The sequence below is a fragment of the Castanea sativa genome, chromosome 8 (genome assembly GCF_040712315.1).
Source record: "Castanea sativa cultivar Marrone di Chiusa Pesio chromosome 8, ASM4071231v1".
Lineage (NCBI taxonomy): Eukaryota > Viridiplantae > Streptophyta > Magnoliopsida > Fagales > Fagaceae > Castanea > Castanea sativa.
Genome location: NC_134020.1, coordinates 55941443 through 55957213, shown reverse-complemented (window position 1 = coordinate 55957213; position 15771 = coordinate 55941443). Strand labels below are relative to the sequence as shown.

The 15771-nt window shown below is 32.7% G+C and overlaps 1 protein-coding gene across 1 annotated transcript; it reads right to left on the bottom strand.

Annotated features, from left to right (window-relative positions):
- Nucleotides 1–4236: 4236 nt before the first annotated feature.
- On the bottom strand, nt 4237–15707 carry LOC142607361 (putative protein arginine N-methyltransferase 6). Its single transcript, XM_075778814.1, has 13 exons — nt 15305–15707; nt 14204–14269; nt 13432–13500; nt 11828–11863; nt 11213–11278; nt 10782–10850; nt 10582–10659; nt 10297–10375; nt 7478–7572; nt 6352–6436; nt 5727–5923; nt 4862–4980; nt 4237–4760 (listed from the first exon to the last, which is right to left on the bottom strand). Exons 1-13 carry the CDS (start codon nt 15584–15586, stop codon nt 4718–4720), a joined length of 1284 nt encoding a protein of 427 aa, XP_075634929.1. The 5' UTR covers nt 15587–15707; the 3' UTR covers nt 4237–4717.
- Nucleotides 15708–15771: the final 64 nt, after the last annotated feature.

Below are 15771 nucleotides of genomic sequence, written 5' to 3'. Positions count from 1 at the left end.
ACTCTCAAAATCTTTGGAATTTGCGAGCCAGTATGAGATTGAAGGAGTAACAAAATGAATGTCTTCTGATGGATGCAACAATGAGAGATAGCTGAAAAAGAATTCTAAAATGCGGTCATTTAAGTAGAAAGGGCCTTCAAGGAGAGCCAAGTCCGACCTTCGTAGCACAACACTATCATAAATCAAAACTTCCTCATCCTTAAATGGAGCTATATCTGTACAATAGAAATCAAGTACATCAGCGTATGTACTATGTACTAAATAAGGTAATAAGGTATTTGCAACAAAGAGTACGAAATTAAAATTTACATGAGATTATAAGAAAGACAGAGTCGAATAAAATTCGATAGTTAAAACAAACATAAGACATGTGGTGCTTGATTTCCTTGAAGTTGAAAAAAGACTTCATAATTAAGATTTCTTATAATCGTTTATATGTCATATTAATCGTTTACACAATCCAGATTTGTCCAGCCCAAAGTGCTTATAAGCTGGTGCTTGTACCTATTGCTAACAAGTCCCTTGCAGATTGGCATCATTCTCATCTCAACTCCTCTAAAATAAAGCCTAAATTAACTTTGATACTAATAAGTATATAGTAATAACATCTAGTCCTAAACTCCTAATAATTTATGAGTTGTGACTATAGGGGTCAAAGAGATAAATTCTTTACTTGACAATCTAGCATGTCTTATTAGGGTTTACCTACAGCTTTATTAAAACTCTGCAACACCAAGAATTCCTAAAACCCTAATACGAATATATCTAAGAACAGAAAACGGGATAGAAAATGTAAATATTGACATGAAGAAAATCAAACATCTTAGCAATTGCATCATTCGTGTTTACCTAATTACTTCAAACAAAACCTAAACTGGATATATAGCAAGTACATATATTAAACTAAAAAAAATATTGGATAAAAAAATACTAAATATATAATTTCAATGACCCAATATACTAAGCACAAATAAATTAAAGAAGGGATTATATTAACTTTTTTTCCATATCTTGAGCCATATCATTATCGTAGTAATTAAGCCGACCCAATATTAATATACAAAGCAAAGAGATAACAAGGATGGTGAGTTCTGAATTGAGTTGTATATATCTATTATACTTATTAATTTTTACACCTAGTCACCTCGAACGACCAGCATGAAAATATTCAAAGCAAAAGAATCAAAAAAAATTGAACCAAAAACAAAAAAAGATCGACATACCTGCATGAGTTTTAGCCGCCATGCCAACGTTTAATTAATCCGAGTAGAAGGTGACGTATTAGTTAGGGTCTTGCATATATATATATATATATGGTTTCGAATTTCGACCGGTTTTTACTATCCTAGGTGTTTGTATTCAGTCTAAACTCTTAAAAGTGACTCCGGTTTTTACTATCCTAAGTGTTTGTATTCAGCCTAAACCCTTAAAAGTGATTTTTATATAAGATTAGGGGTTATTAGAAAATAAAATATTGGGATTTAAAAAAAAAATTGCTAATATGGACAAAAATAAATAAAGGTTTTTTTTTCTGTTTATTTTTTTTTTCTGGTTAGTTTCTTTTTCTTTTGGTTTAACTAGTCGAGTTCTTGCACATGTATTTTATTAGTTTCCTCCAAAGTTGTAATATTTTGTATTCTATTTTATAAACAAATAAAAAAAGTTAATAAAAATGATGTAATAATTTAATTATACTATTTGTGTTTACAAATTTAAAAATTACATGATATTGTAATTGATATAGATAAGCATGTTCATGCCTACTAAAAAACGGAAATATCATTTTGATAAAGAAAAATAAAATATCCTTCAATAATTTTTAAAAAAAGTTAATGTGAAACGTGCCACATCAACACTTTGTAAAAAATTTGTAAAATTGTTTGTTTTCAATATTACTCTTCTTTTAAATATGGCAATAGGAAGGTATAGATTGAGAAAACGTGAGAGAGATTTTTTTTTTTTTTTACCGTGGTTCAGTAAAAGGGAGAAAATTCTAAAATAAAATAGAATTTCATAATTGATTGTAATAAATAAAAGAGAATATTGAAACACGCTATATTAATTAAGATAGTTCTATCATTTATCTCAAAAAAATTAAGACACTATTTTTTGAACCGTTAGATTGCTTTGTAAAATTACACTAAGTATAACTTCATTAACTTTTATATATATATAATTGTTTTTATATTATTTTTTGAAACCAATTGTATATATATTCTTTTTTGAAACCAATTGTTTTTATATTCTTGATTGTGTGTTATTAATTTTTTTACTTTTGTTGAACCTTGTTTCCACTATTGCAAAAGTAACTAATTTTGCACAAGAGTATCTTATTTCTAATCAATTTTTTCTCATATAGCTAATGAACTACCTAAAATAACTAATATAAAAAAATATTTATTTATCATATTAGTAATATTTTTAATTTTATAGAATAAATACTACAATGTTGGTTAAATATAGAATAAAACTAAAAGAAGTTAAGAAATATTAATGGCTATGACTAATTTTAGTAAATTCAAAAATATTTAATTTTTTATGGCTTTTAAGTCAATTGTTGTCAAAACAACTAAACATTTTAAATCAATGATTATTATTATTATAAATATAAATATTTTCTCATATAAGGAAAAATGTCATATTTTAAATCAATTATTATAATTACAAATAAAAAATATTTTCTTAAATAATATATATAAATAATCATTTAATTTCCTTTACTCAATATATATATATATATATATATATATATATATATATATATATATATATATAAAAGAGACCTCATGCGAGAGAGTATGAGGTTCTTCCATATGACGCAATCTTTGAAAATATAATTGAAATATTCTTAAGCCACAAGATAAGAACAAAAAAAAATATAGACTTTTTGTTTCTTTGGTTCAATGTTTCAAGAATTTTTCTATTAATGAATAAAGAATATTCTTTGTAAGACTCTATACGTGCAAGTTAGATTTAGAAAAAGTGAATGTTTTTGTCCCCTCTAATTCCTAACAATACATTTAAACATCATTCTTATAATATGTGAAAAATGACATTTTTGTGGATTGGAAAAGAGATAAAAGGTAGTAAAAAGAAAAACATTAAGGATGACAAAGGAGTTACATGGAAAACCCCAAGATTCAGGGTGAAAAACCACGGTGGGATGAAGGATTTGATATCCTTCCCCTTGTAAAGACTATATTCTTTCTAGAAAACACTCTTTCTTACACATCTTTCTTGTACACTTTTCTTTCTTTTCTCCCTATCCTTTTCTGCTCTATTTCCCTTATGAAATTTTGATCCCTAGGATGCTCAGCAACATTCTCCTCTCATAATACGAGGAATGTTGTTGGCTGTACAAGGACAAATATCCCAATCCCATTGCTTATACGCAGGATGATGGGTGACTCTGCATGGTATGAAGGACATCAGGAGGAAAGAGAGAGAGAGCTGCAACGGCAAAGAGGACTACATGTGTCCTATTGTGTGGTTCAAGCATGTACTAGCCAATAAGGAGCATGCTTTGGGCCTTTGGATGGTGTGGGAATATCATAAATGTATTTTGTTTTAAAACTAAGAGAAATAGAAAGAAACTTTCTAATTGATTATTGATGAGATTAGTTTTTTTTTTTTAATTATGTTTTAAGTATAGGATTCGAAGGTAGACATCTGACAAATAAAGTTTGGTGATTCACTTCTAATTTTATTGTCACGTATGTATAAAAGTTTGTTCTTGGACAAGTCCAATGAAATTTGTCCATATTGCAGGAGTGACCTTGATGTCACTTGAGGTATTGAGTCTATTGACCACCAGAAGTTTTCATTTAGTTTATAAATGATTATTGTTCATCTCAATATAAAGTACAAGTTTAGACCATTGGTTTGTTGTTAAAACCGCATACCCCAAAAAGAGAAACAACTACTAGAGTGAAGTGCAGTAAAATAAACAATAAAGACAATTTGTTTACAAAGTGAAAAACCGATAGAAGAATTCAAAGGAAAATACACTCCAAGCATAGTGTTGGCTTGGCTCGGATAAATAAGGGAGATTTATGAGGCAGCGAGTTCAATGGCAGCAAGTGCTATCTGAAGGAGTGGAAGAAAAGGAGATGAAAAAGGGTTGTGTTTGGGGGGGGGCGGGCGGGGTGGGGGTGGGTGGTGTTGTGTGGTGGGGTGGTGGGGGTTGTGTTGTGGATCATCAATCTTCCATATGACTGCAGATACAATAGACTTAAATGACACACATCCAAGCGTGTTCCATATAAATCAAGAGAAATTTCAAATACAACAATTTGATTAATACATCAGTCACTTGTAGCCTCAAAAATGGTGTCACAAGGAACATATTGTTGAACTGAGAGAATAGAATGACACACTCATCTAGTAACTCACATCCATTTAGATAAAAATAAAATACAACCTCAAGAGCAAACTAAGTCAACAGTGTCAAAAAACAAACTGCAGGGATAACGTCAAAATTTACCTATGCTTATATTTAAATTAGTTAATGAATCATTTCATCTTCGTGAAGACTCTGTTAGGTTAACGTTGGTGAAATTCGTGTCCACAGCCTCACCCTTAAGAGTTTTGTTTGGAGAAGCAAACTTCGCTAAGAAATGTAGGCAAGACAGTCCCAGGATGAGCCATGAAATTACTTGAAAAGGATTTGCTCCAAGGAGCCCAACACAGATAACAATGAGGAGAATCCCTAGGATGATTATCGCATGACTGACTCCTTTACAAAGGCTCGGCCACCCGAACTGCAAGAGCAAAGATCAATATGAGAAATTACATATGATATCTCTTGCTTGACCAAGGACAAGAGAAGAATAGCTTAAGAAAAGTATGTGCTATCACTCACGCATATTCAAGGTGAATATTCATGAATCGAGCATTTTCTTTGCTCTGTGATAGTGTTACCGAGCCTTCAATCAGTTGATCTTGCTCCACCTCTATTGGGTCATAAAAGTATATCATTGTCTGCAAAATTAATAATTTAGATGTATTGACCAAATCAGTATCAATTATATAACAAGCAAAAGAAAACTTCTTCAGCAAGGAAATGATTACTAAAGAATTGCAGGAATGAGATATAACCACAGTGAACAATTTTTCTTTTCTGGAAAAATATAATGTTCTGAGAAATTTATTCATGTTTTTGATCTTTAAAATGAAAAGTTTGCTTTTCTTGTTGTTAGGCTCTGAGCCTCTGATATTCTGAAAACTCTGTCAGTGCCAACAATATCTTTAGAGAAACAAGAGGTTTCTAATAAGCAACTTTTTTCAAAACTAGTTATGAATGTAACTTTTCAACAAGTTTATTGTCTTCATTTTGTTACGAATTCAGATTTAGCGTCTTAGGAAGAAAAAAAGAAAGAACTTTGAAATGTTTAGTGTTTCTTTCTCTCATACTTTTCTCTCTTGGACTTTTGTCCATCTGCATTGAAATAATATGATATAATAAAGTATCTCTAATACATATAATCCACATAATTACTGGCCACATTTTCCACTTTCTGACACCTTGAGTCATATTTACCTTTGCAAAATTATACTGCGTTAGAGACAATAAAAACCAACTAAACAATTTATATATTCCTTTACTTACAAATATGAAATAGGATAAGCTAGAACATTGGAGATGAAAACATGTGCATGTATGTGTGATTCAACACATGGAATTAGGCCCACATGGTTTAGAAAAGAAAAGCAAGCATTATAAGTACCTGTTGCCAATGTGTTGGAGGGTCCTCGGGTGCAGTGGACAGCACCAATGTTTCATTGGGATTTGCCCGTTTCTTCCTCTGACTACCATCTATGGGATTATTATCAACAAGCAATGATAGTGTGTGATTATTGGTGGGAGATACAGCAGGTCCACTGAATTCAACATCAAACCAAAATGCAAACCCATGCAGTGGAGCTGGAAATCAAAGAAAACTTGGATCAAATAAAGAAAAACCACCAAGAGTGGCAAGAAATATCTACTTAAAGTATTAAAGACAAATGACCTGTAACAAAAGATGTACAGAAAGCTCCAGAAATGAAATCTATTGTAAAAACAGACTGAAATAATGTGCTTAACAGGCATAATAACTTCTGGAATCACAAAGGTTCCAATTATAAAAACACACTAAAAAGAACTGATGTTAAGAAGACTGAACATAAAAAGCTGCCAGATTCTATCTGGATGATGAAGATGAAACGGATTACAGATCTTTCGAGTGTAAGGTTGCAGAAAAAAGCTAGAGAACTGGGGACAAAAGAATTGAAAATATGTTTTTTTGATAAGTAAGAAATGAAAATATGTTAATATATAAATGTGCATAGAGAGAGAGAGAGAGAGATTACCTCTCATCATTGACTTGAACTTATATCTAGTTGTGACAGATTCTAGCTCATGAATTGTAATTGTATAACAGTCAACATGCTTTACCTGTAAACAGTTGGACAAATAAATTTTCAAAGCTTCATGTAAATCCCAAGAGAAGGGGAAAAGGGGGGAGGGGGGGGGGGGGGGAGAGGGTGTGGAATCTAACTTTTTCAAAGCATATGTACTTGTTAACATACTCCAAAAATGCGAAAATTATCACTCTTCCTACTTTCATGGACAAAATATCTTTTCTGGCCTTTGCTTAACAAACCATGTGAGAGCAGTTTAGTAATGTCATAATATCACTTTATTCCTTCATAGTTGCATATGAAACTCCAATTGCGTTTTTCATGCCAAATTATTCAAAAAGGCAGAGCGGAGATAGAACATAAAATCTTACGTCTGTATTGACGAATACACCTTCATTTCGAGCATACAAGTCTCAACAACAATCTTAGACATCAATTAATGGATTCCTAAAAGAGAAAGGGTATATCAGTAAAAACTCCCTTGAAGTTTGAGAAATATCAGGGACTTACCTCCTTTTTTTTTTTAAATGACACTGTTCCTTAGGGCTACATTTTTTATCCTTTATTTGTTTGTCCTCTAACCAGTCTGGTAAGTAACCATTACTTGAGATGGGAATTTAATTTGAAAAAGGATATTTTGTCACACTTTGTAATGGCATGTAAGTGGTTGTAAGGGTGTATCTACTACGTGGATCACAAACCTCAAGAATGGAGTGTCATTTGAAAAAAGGAGGTAAGACCCTGATGCTTTTTGTCTTCTCCGGTATTCTGTTCATTAGAATTTAATAAACAAATGACCATGTTGATTTTGAATGAGTTATTGTACTTCATATGACTTTTTAATCTTGTAATCACTTCAGCACATGGATTCCAACTGCAAGCAGCACTGATATTGGGAATGTATCGCATAGGATAGAGAAGCAGTTCACATTATAAATTTGTAGATATGTAAATATATGAAATTGTTTAATTTGATTTAAAATAACACAACTTATTTTTCTAAAAATGTCAGTACAAAGATTAAAAAAGTAGACCATAAATGAATGAAATCTGGAACTAAGATAAGAGGACTCACCACATGCGGCCATGTCAAAACGTTCTCACCCGTTATTGTCTCCACGCAGGGCTCCTCAAATGCACACTGTTTTGCTAGTGGCAACATGGCAGACACTGCATCCAAATACAAAATATCATAACTGCTAGATCACAAATAACTAAAAAAGTAAAAATACTTACCTATGAGAAAGAAACAGTTAAAAACAACTTCAAAACCATTTATAAAATGTCTCCAGAGAGAAATTTATGATGTATAATTGCAAGTATTTCAATTGAAATCTAGATTCACCATTTGTATAATAAAGCCGTTTACGATGCTAACAAAACTTGGTACAACGAAATTTTATTTGACAACAGTTTGACACAAACAAAAAAGGATACTGCCTACAAGTAAGTATATGTTTGCAGCCTTTCGGAGGTGGGGAGCCCGGAAGGCATGTGGTTGCAATATATATGGTGAATAGCGTTCACTATCTAATTTCCATCAGCAAAATGCCCTCTAAAGAATGTATGAAATCAAGATGCATGCTTTAGTACAGTGTAAGACAATCAAGACCTCAAAGAACCGTAACAGAACTACTAAAGTCAGCCACCAAAAAGAGGTAGTACAGCCTCTTTAAGATGGGAATAAAGATGTATTATGTCAAACAAGGTTGGCTTAGAGGGAGTATACAGGTTAGCAACAGATAGACTGTAGTTTGACGGTAAAATATGGATAAAGACAGCTAAAAGGTAGCATAGAAAGTAAAAATAAGGCACGCCTCACTTCTTAATCTAGATGTCTGGGCATATCCGGTTGAGAAAGTATGGCATGTCACCACAAAATTGAGGCAGCTCAACTGATGAACCAAATCAGCTAAAATATTTGGGTCCAAAATTTGTTTCAATGCCATTAAGGTACACCCCTTATATATAGAAACCAAGAAGATTCCTTTTAGGGGCTAAGAAGATGCTAGTCATAGGGTGAATAAGAAGCATGGACACCTCATTTAGGCTGCCGTGTCCGTGTCTGACACCTCTGGGACATGGCTGCAAGCATGTCCCAGCCCTTTTTAATATATATAATGGGACACGGCTGGGGTGTATTTTGGTTTTTGGATTTGTTATAGCATTATCCATTATTGCTCTTAAATTTATATATGTTTAACATTATATAAAAAATAAATGCTTAACAATATATTCGGATTGTTAAGCATTTATTTTAACTCCAGATAATCTTCAGATTAGGCATATTGTAGTGCTAGATTAGTGCTATATGTGCAAAAGGTGTCCAGAATCAATGGATCATCTTCTTTTTTGTTGTCCTATAGCATATGAGATGTGGTCTATGGTCTTTTGTTTGTTTGGTATCCATTGAGTTATGCCATATAAAGTTCTTGAGTTGTTAGCTTCTTGGCAAGGAAAGTTTGGAACACATAGAAATATAGATTTAAGGAGGTTTGTGTCGGTGTTTATGGCAGGAACGGAATGCTAGATGCTTCGAGAATTGTGAACGGTCTATCCTTGATATAAAGTCTTTTTTCTTTTGTACTCTCCTTGAATGGAGCTTAGTTTTGCCTTCATGTTCTTGTCTGTCCCTCCCTGTTCTAGTTGATCATTGTAATCTGGGTTCTTAATTTCTACCACTATAGTACATTTCCAGTGTACTTGGGTTGGCTATTTTTTATTATAAAATATCTTACATTATCTATATAAAAAAATGCTTAACAATATATTAAAAAATATAAATAAAAGAATATCTAATAATTAATTAATATATGTATCCCCATGTTCCCTGTGTCATGTCCTAATTTTTTAGAAATTTTTGTATTGCTGTGTCGTACTAGTGTCCATGTCCATGCTTCCTAGGTGAAGTTCCATTTAAACATCAGTTGTAAACTAATTATTGAGCAGGCTCCTGACTAAGAATTTAGTCCTATATATTTAAAATTACTTGCATATCTGCTTCACATGACAAAACAAGAGAAAGAACTTTAGCTAAAATTTTAATTCTAAGGCAAATCAAGCTTTATTGTGAGTCCTTCAGTTTCATGTCATATCAAAGTCTTGACCATTTTTACCTATTAAAAAAAAGAGTCTTGACCATTTGTAGCTTAGAAGTAGATTCAGCCTTCCTGGGCTTTGTACTTCATGAGCTGCCTTGCACAGCTGACCTTGGTACACAATAAAGTTTTACAACTAGGTCCTCAACCACGCTGAAGAACATCTTCGAAGCCTAATTACCATTCTGAACATCAGAATCAACATTTTTTCCTCAACCTTCAAGCATCAAGTATCCTCCATGCATTTATTGTTGAATGGAAGACCTCCACTTCCAAACCATATCTAAGAATACAAGATGTGCTTGAGGTCTCAGTTAAGACCCCAAAAATACTTTATCAATTACAAACAGTTAAAATCTAGATCATTCAATCAGAAGGATTTCCCAATAAATGCTGCAACTAAAATCTAGGTAGGGTTAAATAATATTCCTGATGCGTTCTACTACAGAGGAAATATTTAGGGCACAACAATTCTCCCCAGACACTGGTAAAGTATTAGACTATGATAGAGGTGAAAGGTGGCATACAAGCTCCAAATAAGTAGCTAGACAATGGAATAAACTGTGTGTGTCTGTGTGTCTGTGTGTTACTTCATATAAAGATGCCATAAACAATGGAAACAGAGCAAATATAACACAAAATCGCTTTTTTTTTTTGCTCGAAAGAAATTCAACTGATTGGCACTAAGATATTCTCTGTGTGAACACAGTAAATAACCGAATCTCCAGCTTGTAACATAAATTTATCATGTTAAAATAATGATTAAGAATGCCATGTTAGAATGATGTGTACTCACTATCAATTCCATAAACATTGCGCCAGAAATCAATGCTTTCACTGTATCTGTCAGAGTGCGTAATTGGTGCCATGTACAACTGCAAGCAGTACAAATTGAAATAAGATCGTAAAAGCAAATTGCTTTTTATTAAATGCCAAGTTCAACAAACTACAAGTCAATAAGGCCACAATCCAACCAAAGAGACTAGATTGTCAATTGGATAAATATTGGATGCAGAAGGAGTCACAAATGTCCTCAATAATACAGGACTATATTAACTATAAGACAAGAAGGTGAAGATACCGTTGCATGTGAAGGAAGTATAAGACCTCCAGGCTTTAGCCATCGATCTCTTGCAGTGATCACACTTCCCAGCATACTCTGCAATAATAAGCAAGTTCCTCATAATAATAGAAGTAAGAAAATTGTCATTCTATGATCACATGGTTAGATTCTGGATCCCAAAAAAAAAAAAACTCCAGCATGCACAGTTCTATAATCACCTCATAGAGAAGCATGTATCCCATCCATTCGGAAATTATTACATCAACCTCCTCATCTATTTCAACATCCTGCAGACATCATAATATGAGTTCACAGAAATCATATGAAATCTAAAGTACTAGCTTGCAAAAACAGATTAGTTTGGGCAAGCAGGAAAGGAGATAAAATACCACGACTTGTGGAAAGTATAAATGAGAATAACATACACCTAGCATACATTTAATGGTTTATGACCCCTATAAAAAATTACAAATTACAGCTTTTTTTCAGAATGCATCAATACCTACACACAACATAGACACTTGCCATTTATATAATAATAAAAAATGTACACAGGAAAATTATTAATAAGATGATTAACTAATATAATGAAAACTCAAAACCCCTTTCAGAGAATAGGAAAAACATTAGTGCATTTAAAAAAGCCTACCTCAACTCGTCCATGCAATACAATGACAGTATCAGACAAATTATTAGCCTTCACAACTTCATTTGCCTGCTCACAAGAGAAAGAGATCAGTCCGAACTCAAAAGATTAAACTATTTAGTTAGATGCTTATTGCATAAAAAATGTGAAAAAATAATAGAAAGACATTATGCATCCACACCGTTTGAAATCACAAATATTTATGAAAGAGAGGCGAAAAGGACTAACAACCCCCCCCCCCCCCCCCCAAAAAAAAAAAAAAAGAGGAAAGAAAGAACATATATGTTAAGAAGGAACTAATGCTATACTACCCACATCTTAAGAATTCAATAAATTAACCAATTCATAATCATACTTATCTTTCCCCCTTCACCTGATGTCATTGACATTATCACTTATGAAAATATAAAATAAAAAAAGGATTGAAACTTTATCCCCATTGTTGTACTGACCAAATCATGAATAATTTCAACTGATTCTATAAAATGTAAGATGAAGTTGAGCACATAGACCATAGAGACCAGATGAATCAAACAAAATGAACCACATATAGGCCAGAACAATGAGCATTGTTATAAGAATAGCAAGATGAAACAGTTAGAACTACCAAAAAAATACCTGCAATGCAATCTCACTTGCATCAACAGCATATACCTGGTAACAACAAAAACCAAATTAAATATTTCATACACATAAAATTCTATATATCAAAATTACAAGATCTGAAAGTAAGTTAAGAAGAAAACAAATGAACAATCATTAACATCAACCCAAAGAAAAGGGAAAAAGAGCATCACTCAAGTCTTTACAAAATAAGGAACCAATATAGTACTTCCCCATGGCCAAGACAAAAATGTAGAATTAATGTTTATGAATCAAGAGGACAGTTCAAGAAATGATAAAGAAAGTAATAGATGTTTAATTCAGTTGGAAAGTGTTATTCAATTGCCATAAAAAGTCCCATATGTAATGCAGCTCCTCTTTGCCTTATGCGGAACATTTGGAAAGAGAGGAAAAATCATACTTTTAATGGTGTTGAGAAGTCTTCTATTAAAATCAAAGTCTTCTATTGAAATCAAATATGTTTTCTTGCATTCTTTGCAAAGAATGGACAAATGGACAACTTTTTTTTTTTTGTGGGGGGGAAAGGGGAGTTCGGGTTAATCTTGTAATTCTTTAGGGGATTCTCTTGTACACTCCATATTTATAAGAGAATTTCTTCTTCTCTTGCTAATAAAATTTCTTATTACTCATAAAAAATAGCCAACCCCAAAAAAATTTGGGACCAAGACTTTGTTATTGTGTTGTGCTACTCATTTAAAAATTAAAAATATATATATAGTTCAAGCAATGACAAAATCTTCTTAACAACTCAATTGAGATAATAATAGGGAAACAACTCCATGCTCGTATGTTAGAATTTTCATCAAAAAAGCCAAACAGGCAAAATAGAAAAATATTAGGTAATCTGCAACTGAGAAGTTGAAACTTGAAAGAAATGATCTGCAAGCAATATTAAATCACACATAGCTACTACTATAAGTTAAAACAGCAACACCACCTCAACAATTTTTTTTATTGTAAGTTACATGCACACTCAACGAGTCTTGAACTCATGATCTAACGTTCACCTTGCTCTTACAAGATGCAATCTAAACTAAAGCTCATTGACATACCAGTCCAAACAAATATTCTGTACATGTGATAGTCTCAATATTGCAGGTCCACCATAAAACATCATTTTGAAGCAATTATCGCCACCAACAGATTTTCCACATTAACAAATCTAGGCAAGCCTCCACCTGCTACTAAAGAATACCTATTGTGCATTAATTTATATTTTGAAGGACAAGACGATCCATTTTAGTTGAAGTAACTGCCTACTAGAGGCAAAACATTACAACATGGAATATAATTGACATGAAAATGTTATGATATTATTCATCTGATATTTTGCAATGCTCAACATACTGCATTCTTTTTCTTCTTGGTTTATTGAGATACACGTAATTGTTCAAACTTTGACTTCAGAAATTACTAAACATAACATTACACTCTTTTTCACACAAAAAATTCCATACATCAAATATTAATTTTACCATACAATGCTGATGATTATACAGATGTACATTAAACATATTTTAAACATTTAACATATACTGATTCCAAGCATTCAAGCTAAAACAAAAACAAAAAAACAAATTAACTCCTAGAGAGCTTACCCGTTTTGCACCAGCTTGGGCACAAAATATTGACAGAATGCCCGTGCCACAACCAACATCCACTACAACCTGTAAACATGAATGCATTAAGGAAGTTGAAAGTGAACCATATAAGCTGTGTTTACTTTCAATCCATGCAGAGTATCAGGCTAAACACTTTCAAATTATAATGGCCCATTGTGGTATATTCATTTACCAAAATGATGTGCAGATATATGTTTGTAAAATATAATATAATATAACATGACTAAAAAACACTTTTGGCCCTTAAAATTTGGGGCTGTTTTCATTTTAGCAAAATCTTCATTTTAGACCTTAATGTTTGATCTTGTTTTCATATTGGCCCTACCATCCATTTCCATTAGTAATTTGGTGACACCTGGCATTATATGGGTGAAGTGTCTTAATGGACGCACTTATGTAACACTTAATGGTTAGATTAAATTAACAGCGGGCCAATATGAAAACAGATCAAACATGAAGAGCCAAATTTTAAAACTCGAAAGGGTCAAAATGAAAACAACCCAAACTTTAAGGGCCAAAATACGTTAGTCTATATATTTATTAAGGTATTTGATACTCTGAGATTATAAAATTTGTAAACCTTACCAAAATATTGGATCAAATCAACTAATTTATCAAAATTTATAAAGCCAAATGTGTGAGTCCTCGCACATACGCATAAAAAATGCTTTTGCATAAGAATTCACAAATCGTTTCATAATTTTTTTTATACTTCAATCCATAACTGAGATTACAAGTACTTCATTACCTTGCCTGCAATAGCGCTCTGATGCTGCATGATTGCCGTCCTATAAGTTTCAGTCCGTACACGATCCTGTATAGTTCAAAAAAAAATGAAATGATAGCCATAGATCATAGCAAAAATCCCCACAATTGAAGGCTCTAATTATTTCTTCTATAAATACTTTAATAAGCAACCTCACGTATAAAGAAAGACAATAAAACACTGATAGAAAGTAATAAAAATGCATTCAGGGAGAGTCCACTGATAGCAAGAACTCAGAGGTTGTCATGACATGCTCCCACATCCCCCAAAAAAAGGACAGCAGTTTCAATTTAACAAATATAGTGCATAGTTCCTTCTATGAGGAATTGTTTTGTTCTAATATTTATACAATAAGAAAGACAGAGAGAGAAGGATATTGACACAATATATATATATATATATATGAATGATATGCCTAAGTGATATCACATCATTCTATACCAACATATAGTTAGTTTAACACTAGAAAGAATGACATAGACTTCGTGCCTTCATCATACACATAAATATGCATGAAAAAGATATGCAGATTTTCCAAGTGAATGGGATATTCTAAATTTGAAACTACGACATATAATTTCTTATTTATTTTATTGGTAAGTAACACAAACACCCAATGGATCTTGAAGCTAGGAACTCACCCTTCACCTTACTCCTTTTTTTTTTTTTTTAACAGGTAGATAATAATTCTATTGACAAAAGACTACTTCAGGTGCACTGAACACCAATAAGTCTAAAGAATTAGAATGAAATAGTATGTACAAAAAGGCAAAGACTCTATAAACTCTCCAATGGAGTTACTATTAAACGTTGCTATCAATTGAGTTACGTACAACAATTTCATTCCCTCCATAATGTCCACATCAAAATCTAAGCACTTAGCTCCCAACACCCAACTACTTGACATCAAAACACACTAAAGAAGTGAAATTTTCATTAGCAATTCTCACAACCCAATACTAGAAAAAGAGAAACAATCACAAACCCACATCCAAATTGCACAATAAAACAAAACCCAAATAGTCAAAAAGCTAAAATTTTCTAAAACCGAAAAGCTTACAAAAAAAAAACACACACACACACCTTGATCATTTCTTCGTGAATGCCAACGTGGGCGTAAGAGTGAAAGTAAGCCATGTCGAAATCAGTAGCAGGTTTCTGGGGGTGGTCAGAAACCCTAAGGGCAGAGGAAGAGGTAGGACCAGCATGGCCATGAGAGTCCCTCCTACTATTAGTACTAGTAGCGCCGCCACGAGTGTACCTGCGAACTCGGTCCTTGCTGTGACTGTGTGTTTGTCCGAAACGATTGTCTTCGTGTTGCTGATGTGGGTGGTAGCCGTTACTGTGATTCGAACTCGAATACATTGTTCAATCTTTTTCTGACTCTCACTCTCTCTCTCTCTCTCTCTCTACACACCCAATTTTGATTTTTAACAGAAAAATCAAAAAATGAAAAAAGAGTCGCACAATAGTTTCAGACTGTCTCGACGGTGGCGTTTTGTATTTGTTGTATTTGTATGCTTTTCTTTCTGGGGATTGGGCCAGCTAAG